This window comes from Protopterus annectens, chromosome 2.part1 (genome assembly GCF_019279795.1).
Source record: "Protopterus annectens isolate FY-2018-M chromosome 2.part1, PAN1.0, whole genome shotgun sequence".
Classification (NCBI taxonomy): Eukaryota; Metazoa; Chordata; order Ceratodontiformes; family Protopteridae; genus Protopterus; species Protopterus annectens.
This window is the reverse complement of record NC_056729.1, coordinates 1,443,848,829-1,443,869,876: the sequence shown is the minus strand read 5'-3', so window position 1 is coordinate 1,443,869,876 and position 21,048 is coordinate 1,443,848,829. Positions and strand designations below refer to the sequence as shown.

General features: G+C 40.5%; 1 protein-coding gene across 4 annotated transcripts in view; it reads right to left on the bottom strand.

Annotated features, from left to right (window-relative positions):
- Positions 1 to 21,048, bottom strand: part of HTT (huntingtin) — a 4,811,037-nt gene that overhangs the window by 3,844,530 nt on the left and 945,459 nt on the right. For 2 of the 4 annotated variants that reach the window (XM_044062924.1, XM_044062925.1), the window contains one exon: positions 16,094 to 16,605. In XM_044062924.1, coding sequence (XP_043918859.1) covers positions 16,094 to 16,605 — 512 coding nt within the window. The remainder of the gene's footprint in view (positions 1 to 16,093; positions 16,606 to 21,048) is intronic. The other 2 variants (XM_044062926.1, XM_044062927.1) reach the window with 1 other exon arrangement.

Genomic DNA, 21,048 nt, shown 5'->3' with positions numbered 1-21,048 from the left:
TCTAAATTTTGACTTCCATTTTCTAGTAACTGATTTTCTGCCAGCTAATACCAGTAAAGCTAGTAAGGCCTTACAATATCTAGGGAATGCAGATCCAAGTCCTGGCTCAAAAGAATAATTTCCTTGGTTACAAAGATTTTTCCCCCAACATTTCTGACAAGGTACTCTGTAGGGAATTTTTTAAATCTCTCCTTACATTCTCAAAAACATGTTCTCAATTCTCTGTTTCCCATCACACCTCTAGCATTTGCTACCTATCAGAGGAAAAATTCTCTGAAGTCTGCTTAGGAGACAAACATATCTATGAACACATCCAAGCAAAAATCCTAAACCTCCTACACTTTGTTACATACTTGGAAGCAATACAGATGTCCTCCCCCTTTGCACCATTTGTAAACTGCATTTTCAGTCTTTATTCCTAATAACTTCCAAACAAGTTTAATTGACTTATTGCTGTCATGCAATATTTTATATGCTGTACTACTTACTTATTTGTCAACAGTTTTTTTTTGTGCTGGACTCAACTAACTTAACCAGAGCTGAAATTTAACTTGGCACTCACCTACCCCTTTTTCTTCTCGGTCTCTACTCATAGTGAGGGCAGTGTAATCTGTAGTCCAAACTTCAATTTAATCTTATCCCATACTATTACCTTTCTCCTCTCTGCTTATTTGCTTCAAATACTCAATAAATCCTTTGCTAATTTTCTCCATTAAATTCCAGTTGCCTACTGCATATTTTCTAACGCACTACTTGCAGTCAACCCTATTCTTAAAATCTTGTTCTTCATCCCCATGTTGTCTTAAATCTTATAATCCCTCCTACCACTGTATGAATATAATATTCTGTATGGTGGCTGTCATTGCCCTTAAGGGCATGAATTAAAAATCATACTCTCTATATGTATATAGTTCTTGAAGCTAACTCCATTTGATCACCCCTTTCTAGTTCAATTTATAACCTATTGTATGTGTGATACATATTAGCCTTAAGTGTATAGTTCTAACCATCCCTTAAATCTGGAACTCTAAACTGTTGTTTTATGGGGAGAATCAATTTACTCTCCTTAACTCTTGCCCTCTTCCTCAATCAAATACATTCCTTCAACTTTTTATTAATTATCATCTATAACATCTCCCTGGTTCATAAAAAGATGCCTGACCTGTATATAAAACTAACAGGACTAAACATGCTTGTACCTTACTAACTATAATCAAGAGCTTCCAATTTCTCCTAATGAACCCTATTATTCTTGCAGGGAACACAAACGGTTACTATCTTTACTATCCATAATCAAGAACCCTAATATTCTTGCAGGGAACACAAATGCTTACTATCCATAATCAAGAGTTTCCAATTTCTCCTAAGGAATCCTATCACTCTCGCAGGGAACACAGATGCCTCCCTTGCCCTACTAATAATATCCTAACACTGGCTACCTTTAAAAAATTAAATTATACACTGCTACAGTAAATGCATTAAAATATTAGGGCTGCTAGCTTACTTCCCATAGTTTCAAACTTAATTTACTTTTCACAGAACTGCTTCCCAATGTACCTTTAAATGTTAATTACAATGTACCTTGCAGATTTCACTCAGCACATGGAATTCAAAACTCGCGAAATTTAATGTTTGTACCTGCAGGCTGCTCAATTGCAAGTAAAAACATCTGGTAATGAGAATAAAAAAAATAGCTAGTAACTTTACAGATGCATAAAACAATCGTTTTAAATTTCACTCTGAGCACACTGTTCAGACCCGTCATGAACAACTGCTTGCAGAAGTAGACTTCTTGTCAACCTCAAGACAGCATTTGCTAATGGAAATAAATAGCTAATGACTCTGCAAATGCAAGAAAGAACCATCATTATCATGCTTTCCTTTATTCCTACTTTTCAAGCTTATTTACTTAAAAACTGTCTGTAGCTTAAGCCAAAAACATTAATCTAGGCATCCAACCCTGTAAAAAAACAGGAAATTATCTTAATTCTACATACAATGTAAGCAATACACTTGCACCCACATTTCAGCAGACACCCAAGATCACAGCATTATCTTTACAGCCTTTCTTAGCTTGTTTTAGTATAGACCCTGGATAAGTGCTTTCTTGCTTTAATATTTTTAACACAGCAGTCAATCTTAAGACTCCATCACCTCACATTTGAAATCCCTCTGACTACACAATATACAAAACTGCTTTATAAGAGATTTTTTATTTTGATTCTGGTCTTATTTTACATTTTCAGTTTGGCTTTCTGGGCATGTCCCACATTTGACTGTGGGGGGGGGGGCTTACAGAATGTTTCAATGGGCCTAGTCAAATTCCATCACAAATTGCAGTTGTAATCACTACAGCTCTCACAAAGTCATTCATTAGTTTCACCTGTGCTTTTTTCCTCAGAGAAAAGTAGCCCTTCAAGAATTTTACAACCTCACTTGTTACTACTTTGCAGGAAAGCATATGAGCAATGCAAAGCTAAAACATTAGTAAACAATTTTCTTTTCATTTCATTTTTTATTTTGTGTGGATTTATGAATGCTAGCTAATCGCTATGATGTCATGCATGACTGCCACTTGCTCTGCAGAAAGCACTGGAATTATGCAAATTTTGAACAGGAATAGAAGCAGTCTACCTTTTTTCAGGTTTTCTTTTTTTGATTTCTGAATACTAGCCAAATTTAATGGTTTTCTGACGTGCTGTACAAAAACACAAGTGACACAAAGAGATTCATTTTACACAATGAAGCCCAAAACTTCTGTCCCGATGGGGGGCTGTACAGTATGTCAACCTGTAATAGTTATACATACTAATTCTGAGATTGTTTTACTATGGAATAAGGGCAATATGTCAAGAGACTGCTAAGATTTAGTATGAATTTACTAAACTGTAGTCTTCTGATTATACTGGTCTTGGTTACACTATGCAGAAAGTTGTGTCTTTCGGCTTTTCCCGGTTACTATGCAGAATAAAGGAAATAAACAGCTGCACAATTAAGATAAGCTTTTTGATGAGTTCATAAAAAAGTAAACAGTCTTGCCTGACCACCCCTACCACAAACGCACACAAAAATGTAACTTTGTTTCCCAGTGATCAGGGACTGAAAGCTTTGTCTGGAACTGAATATTGTTAATTGTTCATTGAGGGGAATGAAAACAGGGCTGCATAAAGTAAACAGAAAGCAGGAGTAGGGTTGATGATGTGTTAGTGGGTGGTGACGACTGGGATGTATCAGGACAAGTTTCTTTTGGTCAGAATTTTAGACTCTGGGATTGCCCCTTTAAGAACATAATGTGTACATGCTTTACAGTTCACCCACAAATTTAACACAGTCAACAAAATTCCAGTCTTTCTCAACCACTTCATACAAAACCACATTTCACATGCCTAATTTTTACAGTCTTGGCTTCTTCCTGATCATCATCACCTCCCAAAACTGGTCTCTGGCTCAAGCCCGAAGTATTAGAGTCTTTTAGTCACCTCCCGTTTTTTTTTTTTTTTCTTGTCACACAAGCATTTTCTTTTGAAACAATGGAAAAGGTTTCACTGCCAAAGTCTCTGTATTAGCTTTGTTATTGTCAGAGGAATAAGAAGTAGATCCCCAATTATGTCTGCCAGTTCTCTCTGACATTTGAATTTTTTTTTTATTTCCTCCTTAGCCTCTTCTTCATCCAAAGTGTCTTACCTTCGAGGAAAAATATTCAGAACACAGCTGGATAAAGCAGCAGCATGAATCACACACCTGCCTCTTGATATTCCCAGATGGGGCAGCTTATTTCAATATTTATTGCACTGAGTTGCACTTTGCATGTATATTTACTTTTTTGTCTTGTTCTTAATAGTTGTATGCATGTCATTTATGTAATTCATACTTGGAGAGTCAATGAGACCGGAGTCAAATTCCTTGTATGCATGCATATTTGGCCAATTAAATGCGATTCTGATTTTTTGCTAAATTCTTGCATCTTTACTAATATAGGTCTTAACTGCTTACTCATGGCAAGATTTGGAGCAGGAACATGATGTGCCCTCTCACCCAACAAATCCTGCTATGGAACACCAGTCAAATTGTTAATCTGTACTTTCACAAAACTAATGCAGTCTGTTCCTTCCAATTTCTCTATTACATAGCAAAAAATCTCAGATTTTCTGCTGTGTAGTCCTGTCTTCTAATTCGACTAGTTTTGAAATATATCTTCTTAAGAAACCTCATGCTCAGCCAGCCCTTTCATTTCACCCCCTATTTTCTGCAGTTTTAGGAGTTAATCTGAATAGGAAGTTAAAAGCCATTTTCCAAGCCTTTTGCTGTTTGACCTTTTTCCTTCAGTGTCTTACATATTTTAAACACCTCTGAATACATTTATTTTTTTCCCGTTAAAATTCTTTTTTGGTTGCACTTATCTTACTTTCTCCGCATTTCTTCTTTGCTGGCATCCAGGCAGTGTAATTACTAGCCTGTAACATAATTTTATCCTAATTGTTAGCTCTAATCAACTTATTGAACACTGTGCAGCCATCTTGAAGTGAAGACAGAATAGGTTACCCCTCCTCCTTAAGATTAATCTACATATATTTCCCGTAGTTTCCATTAATTTCAAACAACTTTGCAAGTTCACCTTTTTTAAAGATTCCTCCTCCCATCCTTCTACAACATTTACAATATTCAATAGTTTGATTACAGTTTAATTTACATTTTCTAGTACTTGATTTTTAGGTAGCCAATAACATTAAATTTAGTAAATCCTTATTATGTTTACTTAATTCATAGCCTATATATGAGCTCAAAATCATTTCCTTAGTTACAGCCATTTATTCTCCCAAACATTTCTGTCAAAGTACTCTGTAGGGAATTTTTAAAATCTTCAAACTTGTTACATTTCCAAAAAACATGTTCAAAATGTTCTTGCTCACACCATCACACCTCTACCACATTTGCCATTTACCCAAGGTAAAATGCTCTGATGTCTGCTTGAGGTATAACAATACAATACAGTTGTGTACACTTACCATAAATGTAGATGTTCGAGTGTATTCACTGTTGCAGTCATTACATTAGGGTAATCTGCTGGCAGGTTTCCCTCAGTCAGCCTGAATATCAAAGTCTTGGGTCCTGTCTCCTCTTCCATGATGTCAGGTCGTCAGGGGTATAAAACAGGCAGCCAACTCCATTTTCTTTAGTTTTTCTTGCCCCAGATGTCAGGTGCCCCCCAAATGGGGAGCAAAAAAATATATATATCTCTCTCTCTCTCTCTCTCTCTCTATATATATATATATATATATATATATATATATATATATATATATATATATATATATATATATATATATGGATTCACTTTATAACCTCGAAATGCTGAAATATCGAATTTCAGTATCTCGAGACTATAAAACCAAATCCACAAAACACCGACAAACAAAAACCGCGAAACCACATAACCGAAAACACCGCACACACTACACTAAACATACAACACAACACCCACATCACAACATAAAAAAACAACACACATATACAACTCACACACACATAAGCAGGGGAGCAAGCCCCCCTGCACCCCCCATGTGGGGGGCTGCACCCCCCACCCCCCCCTACTTATATATACTAACTCTGAGATCGCACAAACACAACACAAAAGCTCACTCACACACGCACATTCTCCAATCCCTCACAAACACTCTAACTCCCACTCAAAACCCTTACAAAACACTCACTTACCTGACATAACACCTACATCCAAACACAGCACCGCGCACCAGCAAAGCACAAACCCGGACATTACGTAGCGCAACTTCATAACTGCGAATTCGACATTTTCGACATACGTCAAATTTGCGATTATGAACGTTCGCTATTTGAAACATTCGACTTTATAGCTTCGAGATACTGAAATTCGACATTTCAGTATTTCGATGTTATAAAGTGAACCCATATATATATATATATATATATATATATATATATATATATATACATATATAAAACTATATATACATGCAATTGTCACAACATAAACTTTACCTTTATCTAAAAGCAAATATACCACAAAGGCTGTAGAATATAGTGAAGGAAAAAGAAGCTGTAGAATAAAGGGGGATGGCGGGTGGGTAACCCGGACTGCAACAGTGAATACACTCGAACATTTACATTTATGGTAAGTGTACACAACTGTACTATGTTCTTCATGTTTCACTGTTGCAGTCATTACATTTGGGTAGAATCCCAAAGCTATAGATGGGAGGCTGGAACTAAATAGCAATAGGAGCAGCTATAAGGCCCTGCAGAACTGCAGTGGCAAAGCCTGCCCTGGACTTAGAAAAGAGAGGCAAATGATAATGCTTTGCAAAAGTATGAACAGAACTCCAAGTAGCAGCTTCTAGAATGTCTTTGGTTGGCACCTCTCTGAGAAAAGCTGCTGAGGTAGATGCAGCCCTGGTGGAATGTGACCTAATGCCCTTGGGCACCGGTTTACCATGATGCAAATAGCAGAAACGAATGCAGTGGCTTATCCACTTTGAAATAGTCTGCTTTGAAATAGCCTTTCCCTTTGATCCTTCAGCAAATGCCACCAGTAGCTGTTCAGACTTATTTTTAGAGATTTGGTCCTGTTTAAGTAGAATCTTAGTTGTCTGTGTACGTCCAAGGAATGCAGAATCCACTCCCCCTTGTTCTGCGGATTTGGGTAAAAGGTTGGCAGGTGAATAGTTTGGTTAAGAGTCACACTGGATACCACCTTAGGCATAAAGGAAGGATTGGTCCTGAGGGACACCCTGTCTGGGTAAAATATCATAAAAGGCTCCACAGCCATGAGGGCCTGTAGTTCTGAAACCATTCTTGCTGAAGTGATTGCCAGAAGGAAAGCTGTTTTCCAGGATAAAAACGTTATATCTGCAGTAGCAGCTGGTTCAAATGGAGGCAGGATGAGCTTTTCCAACACAAAATTGAGGTCCCATGCAGGAATTGGTGATCTTCTGGGAGGCCTTAAATTTTTGGCCCCTCTAAGATACTGTTTTAACAGAGGATGAGAAAAGATGGGCGGCTCTGTGTTGTAATGAGCCGAGATGGCAGAGGCATGGATTTTTATTGATGAAAAAGATAGGCCCTTTTCAAGCATCTCAGTCAAGTATTGTAAATTCTGAGGAATATTTGGCTTTGCTGTGTGAATTCCTTGTGCTTGGTTCCAAGCACAGAATCTCTTCCATTTATCAGCATAAGAATTTCTAGTACTAGACCTTCTGGCTTCCAAAATGACATCCATCACAGATCTACTAGGAGGTGTTGATTGAATAACTACATGATCAGCCATGCTGCCAGGTTCAGAGTTTGGAGCAGATTGTGCAGAATTTGATTGTTCTGCTGAGACAGTAGATGAGGTATTTGAGGCAAGTACCAAGGAGGGAGTTGAGACATATTCCTTAGGACTGGGTACCAGTGCTGGCAAGGCCAGTCCGGGGCAATCAGAATCATTTTTGGTTTTTCCTGTCTGACCTTTAGTAGGACCTTGGGAAGAAGAGGCAGAGGAGGAAAGGCGTAGACTGATAGGTTTTTCCAACTCAAGGATAGGGCATCCACTTTCCATGCTTGCCTGTGATAAGTCCTTGTGCAGAATTTGTCCAGTTGATAATTCTGGGGAGAGGCAAAGAGGTCGATGTCTGGGCTTCCCCATTTCTTTGTTATCATGCTGAAGACTTGTGGACCCAGTTTCCACTCGTGAGGGTCCATAAGATTTCTGCTTAGGTCGTCTGCCAGAGTATTTTGTTTTCCTGTCAGGAATTGAGCTTGAAGATGTACTTGGTAAGTCAGGGCTGTGTCCCACAATGCCATGACTAGTCTGCAAAGGGGGTAGGAATATGTGCCCCCCCGCTTGTTTATGTATCACATAACCGTGGTGTTGTCTGTCTTTATCAGTAGTTGTCCTGGATGAAGTAAGTCCTTGAAAGCTGTCAGGGCATTCTGAACAGCTAACATCTCTTTCTGGTTGATATGCAGATGCATTTGTTTTGGGCTCTATATGCCCTGAATGCATCTCCCTGCCAGGTGGGCCCCCCAAGCATAGTCTGATGCGTCTGTAGTTAGGGTTTGGTTGGCAGGGGGTAGAGTGAAAGACCGTCCCATGTTCTGGTGACATGTCTCTGTCAACCAAAGAAACTCCTGTTGTAGGCAGGGAATGAGAGGAATAATTGTTTCCAGACTGTGACAACGTTGACTCCATAAGCTTTTTAGGTACCACTGTAGTTTAGTCATATGCAGTCTTGCATACGGAATCAGCAAAATGCAGGATGCCATGAACCCCAAAGCCTGCAGAATTTGTCTTGCAGATAACTGGGTTTTTGTTGCCATCTGTTTGAAGTAAATAGTCAGTTGCCTTTGTTTGTCTGGCGTAAGGTAAGCCATCTGGGCAGTTGTATTCAAGCTTGCACCCAGGAATGTAGAGGGTACCAGTTGTGATTTATTTTCGTTTACTGTGTACCCTAGGCATGTTAGAAGCCTTTTTACAAATGCCAGATGTTGAAGAATGTCCTTGTTCTCTGCTTGAATGAGACAGTCGTCCAAGTAAGGATAGATTTGTATACTTGTCTGCAAAATGTAATTACTGGTGCCAGGCACTTTGTAAAGACCCTAGGCACAGTAGATAAGCCAAAGGGCAGTGCAGAGAATTGGTAATGCATAAAACCAGCCTTGAAGCAGAGGTATCTTCTGCATGATTCCCTTATTGGGATATGCAGGTATGCCTCAAGTCTAGAGTCACTAGCCAAGCGTTCTTGCCCAGCATGGGCAGAAGCTGCTGCAAAGTTAGCATTTTGAATTTTGGTATGTCCAACAATGTGTTCAAAATTGATAAATCCAGTACTGGGCACCAGAGCATTGTCTTTTCTGGGTACCAAGAACAGTCTTGAGTAAAACCCTTGTTCTTTTTTCTGTTCTGGTACTGGCTGAATAGCCCCTATATCCATGAGGGATGTAACTGGTTTATGTGCCTCTGCCCATTGATTTTGTGGCAGATCTGGCCAACCGTTTGGAATTGGCAAGGTATGGAAATTAAATCTGTATCCCTGGGATACTATGTTTAATACCCACTTGTCCTTGGTTATTAACTGCCAATTATGATGCAGTGCTAGTTTTCCGCCTAAGGGGGCTGCCAAAAGATAAGTGCTTGGTGATGGCAGAGGGAAGTCATTGAGACTGTTTACTGTAGGGTTGTGCTTTATTTCCTCCACATTTGGAGGTAGAGGCACCCCATTGCTTTGCCCTGTAAGAATCCTGTGATTGGTATCTAGAGCCTTTTGAGTGCCTGGATTTGCCCCGTGAAGCTCTGTCGGAGACAGGAAAGGGCCAATTTTTTGTAGGCCAGTGTCTACTGAATCTTAGTGGCTGCACTTGTAAGAAGTCTTTTACAGTTTGCATAGACTTAGCTTTGTCTTCCATTTTCTTTAAAATCTCTTCTGCCTTATTACCAAACAGGGTATCATGCTGTAAAGGTGCATCCAACAATTTAGCTTTAACATGATCAGGCAAATTTTGCTCCTTGAGCCAGGCATGCCTTCTAATCAAAGATCCAGTAACTGCGGCCCTGCAGAAGGCCTCCAAGGAATCAAAACCACATTGCAAAGTATGCTTTCCAACCTGTTCTGCTGCATGCAATAATTCCTGTAATTCTTTATTTTCCACACATTCAGAAATCAACATAATTTTCTGTTTCAATAATCCCATAACATGCTGTTGATATTTAAGCATATGAAACTGGCAGTTTAAGGCCCTAATTGCCAAGGTTATAGAAGTATAAATCTTCTTTCCCCATCTATCCAGCGCCCTGGAATCTCTATAAGAGGGTGTAGGATTCTTAGCTGTTGAGGCCTTTACACCTTTGGGACCCTGTGAGATAGTTTCAGGGTCAGCAGCAGGGTTTTTGAATAAAAGTTTTTTGTGTGAGTCAGGAACCCTGTAGTATCTTGTCTGGCTTGCTAGGAGCCAGAGGTAGAGAATCTGGAGTCATGCTTCATTCCGAAAACACATCATCAACAATGTCTAATACAGGAGGTATGGCCAAAGGCCTATGCTGAGGAAGAAGAAGGAAATCCCCAAGCCTATTTTGATTCTGAGAACTCTTGACTCCCAATGAAAATGTTCCCTCAAAGTATGCAAGGTTTCTCCAAAGGAATAATCTTCAGGAGGAGATGCAGATGGGACAGATTCCCCTGTATCTGAATCCTCATAAGTTGGTATAGAAAATTCCTGATCAAAACAGGAATCAGAAGAAAAAGAAAACTGATCTGAAGATTCATAATCAGTGTCTTGCCTAGGCCTCTTATCGGGGGAAGGAGGGGGTTGGGAACCCTTCATCAAGGTAATTAAGTCTTCATCCATTTCGATCATCTGCTTTTTGGGCATAGAGGTCGGAGCACGTGGCTCATGCTTCGGTTTTTTAGCCTTAGAAGTTGCTTTTGTCTTTGTTTTTGAAGCTGGTGTTGGTTTTATATAGAAATGCTGAGGCCTGAAGACACCCTCAGAAGCCGGTGCCTGCTCAGCGGCTCTGGACCATCCAAGGGAGAGACATCCATGGGTACAATACTTTGAGAATCTCGTGGTGTGCCGGACTCCACATGGGTCTTGGTAGAGGTCTGCGACTCGAAAGTAGCGGGTATTAGGGGCTACAAAAGAGCCTCACTGAGTACCGGCGAACCAGCGACTGGCTTAAGAGAAGCTTCGTCGTCGGTTTTGGACCTCGACGGTCTGTCTGTCCTTTTCTTTGCGTTTTTTGTGAACTCCGGTAGTCGGATTGCTATCTGATGACATTTCAGGGTAGTTAAATCCGTTTCCAAAATATTTTAAAGCAAAGATATACTGACGCTTAATAGTGCGTTGGTTAAATCTAGCACAAAACTGACAGCAAGGCATGTTATGATCTGGGCCTAGGCAAGGAATACAGTACAAATGAAAATCCTTATGAGGTATTCTTCCCACAAGTAATGCAATTGTTAACTTTTACTGACATCGGTATGGAGCAAGAAAAAGTTTCCCCAACGGGGTACTTAGCTTTAATTGAAGACTTCGGTTCTGAAACTCGAATTCGAAAATTTCAGGAGTCGGCCGGCCGGCAATTGCAAACTGCTTCTGCTTCGGGCACCGCGAGGCAAGAAAGACTAAAGAAAATGGTGTCGGCTGCCTGTTTTATACCCCTGACGACCTGACATCATGGAAGAGGAGACAGCAGCCAACGCAGGACCCAAGACTTTGATATTCTGGCCGACTGAGGGCAACCTGCCAGCAGATTACCCAAATGTAATGACTGCAACAGTGAAACACGAAGAACATCTACGCAATCACTTCCATACAAAATCACTTCCATACAAAATCCTAAGTCGTTCTGGACTTTGTTGGATACTTAGAAGCCTTACAATTTTTTCTCATTGTTCCTGTGCAAACTGCTTTTCCATCCTCTTTTCCCAACATTCTATTTTACAACCTTCTCCGATTTATTTTTATCATTATCACATAATATTTTACATGCCTTACTAATTATCCATTCTTTAAAAGTAATTTCTGTTGTAGACTCAACTAAGCTGTACCAGAGCGGGTCTTTCAGTTAGCATTCCTCTGTCCTTTTTCTCTTTGTCTACACTCTTATCAATACATGAAAGGAAAGGTAGTTTCTAACTTGCAATCTAAATGTTTGCTTAACCTCAACCCACTCTCGTTCTCTCCCATATTAGTTGCTCCCAATAACTTGGTTCTTTTGCTAATTTCCTCCACACCCCTTTTGCCTGTTCTCCTATAACCTTATTTCCAGACATACCTGCTGGTAAAATCTCATTTCTCTATACCTGTACTAGGCTGATTTTTAGAATATTACAAAGCAGCAGAATGCATTCTTTACAGTTACTCTCCTTAAACGAACTGCTTTCAAAATCCTACTCTATCTCTCTCTCCCCCATCATTTTTCTTTTCCACTTTAATGTATTACCTCCTGCTTGAATTATACCTATTAGACTTAACTGTGTAGGTCTACAGTACCCCTTCAAATCAGATATCCTTAATCCGCCTTATCCTATGGTCTGAATCAGCTTATCCCACTTAATTCTTGACTCCCCTTCCACAAACCAATACATTATTTCATGTCTCAATTAATCAACCACAAGTTCAACTGTAGGTAATAAAAAATATACCTGACCTATATATACAAGACTAAGGGGACTGCAAACATCAACTGCTTTTGTCTTACTATCCAGATCCATTACCACAAGTTTCCAGTTTCTGATTTTTTTTTATCTTTTGTTTAGTTTCTTCCCACATATCATTTGCTGCCACTGCAGAATCCTTTTTAAGCCATACACCTAAATACTTACTTTTTATTATGTATCCATAAGTATGCATATTGCTGAACCAATTCATACATGGGTACATTTTATTTGACATTTGTTTACCGGGGAAGTCTAACCGAGCAAGTTGTCCATTTTCAGTGGAGGCCTGGAGAAAAAGGCTCCACATTTAAATTCAAAATATTGCAAAAAGTACAGTGTTCAATACAATAACCTGAAATGAATACAATCCTTACAGTAGTTCAAGGTGCAATACAAAGAGACATCTGTTTTTACAGAGATGAATTACAAAAACAACACAATACAGACATCTGTGTATTGGCACAGCCTTTGCTTTATCCCCATTTATTTTACATCCCATAAATATTTTAAACATCTCAAAATGTTCCACAACATTGAGCCACCCTTTTCTAGATATATCCAGTATAAAATAATATAATCTTTAAACAAAACTAAGACTTCTTGAGTACCATAGCAGTTATATCCTTGAACTGGTGAACCCCTTACTTTGCTAATGGCTACAAATATAAAGCAAACAACTGTCAGGAAAGAGGATATCCCAGCCTGGTTACTCTATGCAAACTTGTCAGACAGGAACCCTTCCATCTTAATTCTTGCCTCTGACCCTTCATGTAAAATCCTTAACAATCTTATTATGCTGTCATGGTATGCAAATGCTACCAGTGCCCAACTCACAAAACCCCATTTGAATATCGAATACTATCTCTGCATCAAGGCTCAACAGCAGCAGCACACTTTTATGCTCTGTTTCCTGTAGGTCCTCTCCCTTCAACTTTGGCATAATCAGGTTTTCCATAATATTGACATTTGTGCCTTTTTTAGAGTTAACAGGAACAAGCTGTTGGGAAGAAGGGCCATCTTTCAGTTTATGTGCACCCTAACTATGATGCGACGACTGACAGAAAAAAGGAGTAAACCTCCCAAGGAAGGCTGACTGCAAACCGTATTAGCAAGTCTCAAGTCACCAGGTAACAGGATTGTATGAAGATACCTGATGATTGAGAATGCCTTGAATTTGATCCATATTTATTTAGTACTCTTCACCCAGTTAACCTAAGGGGAAAAAACAAGACTGCAATAAATTAGGGATGAAAGGAAATAAAGCACTGGAAGCTGATAGTAGTACCGATATACTGCTCAGGTAAGTTAGCATTTAAGGCCTTAACAAAGAAGCATTTCTGTCAACTATGTGTCTAGGACCTTAAATAATACAGTAAAATCTTACCATGACTAATCTGATATGCTAAGAAATGCAAAGGGACTGAGCAAATCGGTAATATAAACAAATAAAGCCATCGTCTTCCAAAACTCAAACAAAAGAAGTGTTGAGCAACAGTTGCAATGAACTGAAAGCATCAAGACTTGTCAAGATCATTTTTCTCACCTGACAAGACTTTAAATTGTGAAGTGAACATTCCAGCAATCATGCAGAGAGTAATAAAAAAAAAAAAACAAGAAACATCACAAAAGAGGACAAATACAAGACCTAAAAGACTAAATATGCTACAGATCAAGTGATATCCACAACATACTCCACAAATGAATTGGCATCAGTGTGCCACAGTACCAGATAGCAATTTCCAGACAACTGCAAAATAAGAAGCTTTAATGCACATATGAGCATGAAATAAGATTAGACAACACTGTGAAAAGAAATGGTTGAAAGCAACATGCACTCGACACAAGTAGATGAAGTAATGGAGTCCAGTATCTACATAATGAAATGAGGTACCAATTACAACAGGCTTCAAATGCCTCATCAAAACAGATAAAGATAAAATTAAACATCTATAGCTTACTATATAAAAACAAACTGTAGGCTGAAAGACTGATGCTACATAGTCAATTATGACAAAGCAATGAAAAGGTACCCTACATACATTTTTGGTAAATACGACAGACCAAAAATAATGCACTCAAGTCATCATTGTCACTCAAACACTACATGCCATGTTACTGCCACTTGCCATTAAGTGAAATAATGACAACATTAGAAAAGTGACATCTGGAAAAAGGGCCTTGTTTATTATTCATCACTGGCAGCTAATTACCACCTGTTCAAGGTTGTGTATCACATCACTACAGTACAGGCAATAACCAAGTATTTACAAATTCACAAAATACTCTCACTAATGCTATGTTGGAAAATCAAAGTTTATGAAGCACCATAAATAACCTACAGAAATTTTCAGCACACAGGAGTTCTAAAAGAAATTCTACAACCAAGTCCGTAACAAAAAATGAGCTTGTCTAGTATGCTGTCAACTGAAGTCCATAGACAGACTACAGAACTTAGAATTTAAGGCTGTGGGAACAACACAGACCAGTAAAGGAAAATGCTGCTGTACCTGTTCCAGTTGATTTCACCAATATTCATGCAACCATTTTAGACAAGCAACAGTAACAAGAATGACAAAAATCCAGTGCCCAAGCAGTAAGAAAGAATTTCACTGTAGTAGACTTCAAAAACATCAGAGAGTAACAATAAACTTCTAACCATTAAGAGGAAATATGCTAACAGGATGGTAAAGCTATTAAGTATAGCACAGTGAAAAACTGACCGTTGTGAAATTACCTGCAATCCAGCTCACAGCTAAATTTTAATTTATTAGTAATGGTAAATAAACATTCAGTATTAAATATGTTGTCAGCAAGAGAGAAAAAAAATGAAAATAATCCACCAACAAACTGTGTGGCATGACATTGTCTGGAATGGTTCTATTAACAAGTAGTGAAATTTATCCATGTATAGATGGACATTCTGATCAGTATGTCCAAATTTAAAACAATGTCTAAAACAATGTCAAAGTTCACATCCCCACTACTGACACCACAATGCGCAATTAAATTTACAGAGCAGGACAATTAAAATGCAATACACCACATATCTGGCACATTTGGCATGCATCCACACAATTCATGCTTGTACAATGCATTATGAATCCAGACAAAATGGCACAGAGTCAGAAATTGTAAAAGGCAACACAAGCATGGTAAATGACCAGCAAAGCAGGAGGAAGGTAGGATTGTTATCAGATATAGAACCAAGGTAAATCACATAATTTGCAAGCAAAATAAAGATGCAAAAATAAGTGCAGATGTACAACAGTACGATTATTCATGGGGCAAACAGTTTCTATTTCCTCACTACATGAGCTCTATGACTAATTAGTTCACCATTTAACACTTTCACTGGCCCTTTAGGTACTGTCATCCTGAATGTTTACAAAAGCCAAAACATGCAACACATTCAAAACATGCAGAAATGACACATGAAGAACAGTGCAATGAAATGTGCTATTATTACCAGCATTTGTGATGCAAAATATTACATTCTGAGTATGAGACAGCAAGTAAACAGTTGCAGTGCATCAAGACACTGAACAATTATATTACAGCCAGTACCGCTTACTACAAATGTCACAACAGAAAAATGTCCCCCCTAAAAAAAAAAAAAAAAAAAAAAAAAAAGTAAGCTCATTATTTTAATCTCAGTACTTTTACAATTGCTGGGCACTAAATTTCAACACTTTTAGTAAGTTTTATTTTCTGTTAATGAGAGCCAAATCAGTCAGACAACATTTTATAGGAATCCTTTTTGCACTATATTGTGGTGCTTAACTATACAGTTTGGTGATAATAGCAAAAGCTCATGCAATTTAATCATTACTCAAAAAATAATGCTTAAAGCTTCAAAGGGCAGCAGTGAAAGTGTTAAAATGAGGTCAAGCTCTCAGCTTCATTCATGAGCTGCTGACCTTTTCATGGCTAGTGGCCGAGGAAGTACAGGAGGAAGAGAAGAATGTGGATGTATCCAAGTCTGGGCCCTCCATGGAGGAACTCTGAGACATATCAGGGCCCTCAGTTGAAGACTGGGATTCCCCATGAGCCTGATGCAAACTTACAATTTCAGAACTGTCTGATGGAGTTACAGCCGAATCTGGACCCTCGGTGGTGGTCTGGGAGCTATCACTGGCTGGTGAGGATGCCTGAGTAGTCCTATCATTTAGGTCCATAATGGTATCTGATGGAACAGTGCTAATCTGGCTGGAGCTCTGGCTTAACATTTCCTCATCCTCTCCTTCAGCTGCACTGGTCAGATCAGAGCTACTTAGATCAACAGAGTCAGCAGACTGCAAGGTATGCTGGGACCGTGGTTGTTCAGTTATGATGTCATGTCCTGTAGAATCAGGAGCTGAATTCACGGATTCAAGAGTGGAGACTCCAGAGGATGAAGCAGCTTCACTGGCTCCTTCACTGTTTATGGAAGCTGAAATCAGAAATGGAGGGAGGAGAGAGAGAGAAAAAGAGAGATCATTCACATGAATCACAAAGTAAAATTAGTCATCCATACTACCTCCGTAAAACTGCTAAACTCTTAACATTCACATAAACTGGCATTTATTTTTAGATGTCTTCTATTTCTACTTGACATATGGTTTGCAGTCTCATACTGACAGCATCAAAAAGGTTGGTACCAAGTGATTTGATGGTTTAATGCAGGCTCTAATGATTCCAAACTAAAGACAAAAAACATTTTTCCCCCCATTTAATATTTATGATTAAAAACTCTAGAACGGTAACATCAGATATTCAGTGGCACTGCTTTGTACAACACCCAATTAAGTGAGCAAAATTTTTCAACTGCTAACGTACAAGGATCATATCTCAATTATGCTTTTTATATACTTGGATTTCAGCGATTTTTTTTTCTCTGCAGCGAAAGCAGCCAGCACTCCTAGTGAAGGCATGCTCTACTGCTTAATCTAGTTAATGATTGTGGCCCAACTTTGCAATAAGCAGCATGGTTTCAGACCTGGTCGTAACAGCCTTCAAAATTCTACTCTGTGATAATGGACAAAGTCTTAGGCCTAATCATGTTACCCTTCTAGCACTTTTTACCATTCCTTTAGCATTCATCTTTCAAAAAAACAGATGACAATATGCACAATAAGGCAACTTTTGTAAATCTAAACCACCCGATTCCTTATCTTGCTCACTATTCCTGTCTGAAATTACAAAATTCAAGCTGAAGTAAAATTATAATAAATTGTTTGCAAACCTTCTTGTCAAAAAAGTGAAATTCTCAACTACCACCTCTTAATTCAGACCTCTTGCCACAGCTTTTGCCCAAGTTCATACTGATAAACCATAACTTCTCAAATTTACCATTTGACTCTGATGACTCTTATCTAAATGCCCTTCCCCATGACAACATCTTGGTATTAGCAGTGGGGCATCTCCTTTTCAATCTTTCTGCCACTGAACGCAGTGGTGAGTTGTAATCATCTTTTGCATATACACCAAGTACAGTTGTGTACACTTACTATAACTGTAGATGTTCGAGTGTATTCACCGCTGCAGTCATTACATTTGGGTAATCTGCTTGCAGGTAGCCCTCAGTCAGCCTGATTAACAAAGTCTTGGGTCCTGCGTCAGTTGCTGTCCCTTCTTCCATGACGTCAGGGGTATAAAACATGCAGCCGACGCCATTACATCAGTTTTTCTTGCCCCAGATGTCAAGTGCCCCCCTAATGGGGAGCAATTAAAAATAAAAATACAATGATATACCTCCAACAAAAAAGCAAATACACCAAAAAGCTTTTAAACATAGTAAAGGAAAGTAGAGGTGTAGCCAAAAGAAGTTAAGGGGCTGGAGGGAGGGTAACCAGGACTGCAACAGTGAATACACTCGAACATCTACATTTATGGTAAGTGTGCACAACTGTACTATGATGTTATGTAGTCCAATCTCGCCTACATTCTTACCCGTGGGTTCGGAGTTGAATGTCGGCTCCAACTAGGCCATACTTTTTTAGCTCAAAGTCTTTCTATTGGCTGGGCTAAGATGGTATCCCATGCTGCACTGCTCTCTATCCCCAGACCTTGTTTGCCACTCGTGTAGCTCGGACGTGGTCTCACTCTTGGCTGTGGCTAAGTGCCCTTTTTTTTCTTATATCAGAGAAGTTTTCTGCAAAAAAGCTATTTTAATAGCTATTGTGTGTGTTCTTGTCTGTATTATGGAAAAGTTGTGTTTTTCTTGATTGTTTATTCTGTGGTATCCCACTAGCTGTTTCCAATGGGCTTAGGCCCGTTTCAGTTAGAGGACCTAGTCTGTCCCCTTGTTTTCCTTGTGTGCTGAAAGTTTCCCATGGACTAAAACCATTTAAATTAGAGGAATTAGTCCTCCCCCCTTGTATTTGTGTCTGAGGATGGTTTGACTTGGAGATCTTTGTGGTGTTCTGTCTGTTGTTGGCTTGTTCCCGCCTTGTGACTGTTTGACCGTTGGTTGATTTTTCATTTAATTACTTGTTGGTTAACTATGTCTAAAGATACTAAGGAGCATAAGCCCTCGGGCTTCAAGAAGTGCTCTAAGTGCAGTTACAAAATGTCCATTACTGATGGACACTCTGTGTGTACTGTCTGGGAGCGATTCATCTCCAGGAATCGTGCAGTTTCTGTTATACCTTTAGTCCGCGTGTTCTTCAGGAAAGGAAGAACAAATTGATTTTGAAGGGACTTCTGAAACCCTCCTTCGAGGTGGGTCTGGAGAGTGCTTCCAGCTCTAAGGCTAACTCTTCAAAAGCAAAAACGCAATCTCTGGCTCCATCAGTCTCCTTGGAGCCACCGGAGAAAATAGCAAAGTCTGCATCAACATCCTCAGCTCCATTGTCCTCGGGGCCGCAGGAAGTGTCAGTGGTTATGAAACCTGTTTCGGCTCCAATCTTCTTGGAACCTGTTCGGAGCCGATCGCCTAGCATTAGGCCAGTATCCCCTCCTCGCAGGTCCTCTTCAGAGAGGAGGTCTCTATCTCCTTCTCTATCCTCCAAATCTTCCAGGACCTTATCAGATGTGGACGTTGATAGAGTGGTGCAGAGACTTCTTCAGTCACCGGTACTGGCAAAATTGTTCTCGGCTCCGACCCAGTCAGCTCCAGAGCCGGTCCCTCAACCTGCATCAATACTTCCTCCTCTGAGCACATCTCAGCTTTCGGAGCCGGAGTGCTTGGCTCCGTGTGATGTCCCTAGGTCAGTTCCGACAGCCCCTCCTGGCTTATCGGTTCCGACATCAGCTCCGACCCTGTCGGAGCTGTCCACGGGGTTTAGGACTCAGGATTCTTCAGTCGGACCCGAGGGAGAGGCTTCGGGACATCTCTCGGCTCCTAGTCTCCCTCTCTGCGCTTCAGCACGGGGAAGCCTGACTCCTGTCATGGCTTTAGAGGCTGGTCATTCTTCTGATCCAAAAGGACCAGCCTTCGAGGCCATGTGGAGCACGCTGGCCAGGTCATCAGCAGCATCATTCGGGTCTGTCATTCTGTCCCCTACAACACCGGTGCGGGTCTCTGATCGCCATTTGTCTCTGGACAGTGGAGCCCCAAGGCCTCAGGGTACCCCCACAAGTGGTCCCCATATTTCTGAGGGCCCCTCAGAGTTTTTGCCTGAGGAGCCACCCAGAAAGAAAACATGAAAGAGGAAGCACATGGATTCCCAGGATGAGTCTCTCACATCAGACACCAACCTCGAGGAATCGGAGGGGTCCCCTAAGTCATCCTCTGAGGATGTTTCTTTCTCTGACATCCTAGAGATTTTGAAGCAAAGAGGTGACTGGCCATCCAAAACCCCCTCCGAGGAGGAGTCAGTCTTCCTGAAGGCCTTTGGTGCTCAGTCCTCTGCTTCCTGGTTATCTCCATCCTTCGACGAGCTTCTGGATTTGGTTTGTCAAAGGGTGTGGGAAACCCCTGACTCTGTGGAACCAGTCCCCAGGAGACCCAATAAATTTTTGTCTGCTCCTCCTGATAAGGAATTTCTATCCAAGGGAGTCCCTGTGGATGCCATGGTGGTGGCAGCTGCCACCCAGAAGGAATTAGCTGAGACTTCTTCCACCATCCATCCCCCTAAAAAGGAGTCTAGGACTATGGACCAACCAGTACAGGAAGCGTATGTTTTCTTCAGCGACCTTTACCTTACGGTCACTGAATTACTTATCACACTTTACACGAATCCAGAGAGATCTCCTCAAGGAGCTTGGAGATACTCTCACGGGTAAAGTTTCTGAGGCGGTGGCCCAGACAGTCAACGCTCAGATGTCTACCCTCAATTCTATTGCAAACTCCTCCATGAGGCTAATCTCCTACGCAGCCGAGGGAGCGAGTAGGGCAGCAAGTTCAGGAGTTGCTCTTAGGAGGCAGGCCTAGATGCGCCTTTGTCATTTCGCGGAGGCCTTCAATTCTTCATTCACCGACGGCCCATTTGATGGTTCCTCTTTGTTCGGAACCAAGTTGAAAGACACACTCACTAGGTGTGAGCAGGAGGGAAAAACTCTGTCTGCCATAGGAGTCCATTTTTCCCTTCCCTCTAGGCCTTATCCCAAGGCCCAGAGGGGTGGCAAAATGTGGTTCAAGAAATCAGAGATTTTTTCCGGTGCACAAGGTGAGCCCCCCTCCAGAGGCAGGGGAGGGGGTGGTTATTCAGGGAGATGCTACCCTAGGGGCAGGGGAGGCCCTCGCAACTCGGGAGACCGCAATTCCTTTCGTGGTTCTCCCTACCACCACTCCTGATGGGAGGCCGGACTGTGCATTTCCGGAGCCAGTTGGGGGTCGAATCTCATTATACCCGGAGGCCTGGCAAGATATCACCCAGGACCAATGGGTTCTATGAATAATTTCCGGAGGATATGTCATTCTCTTCTCGTCAAATCCCCCTCCAATCAAGAA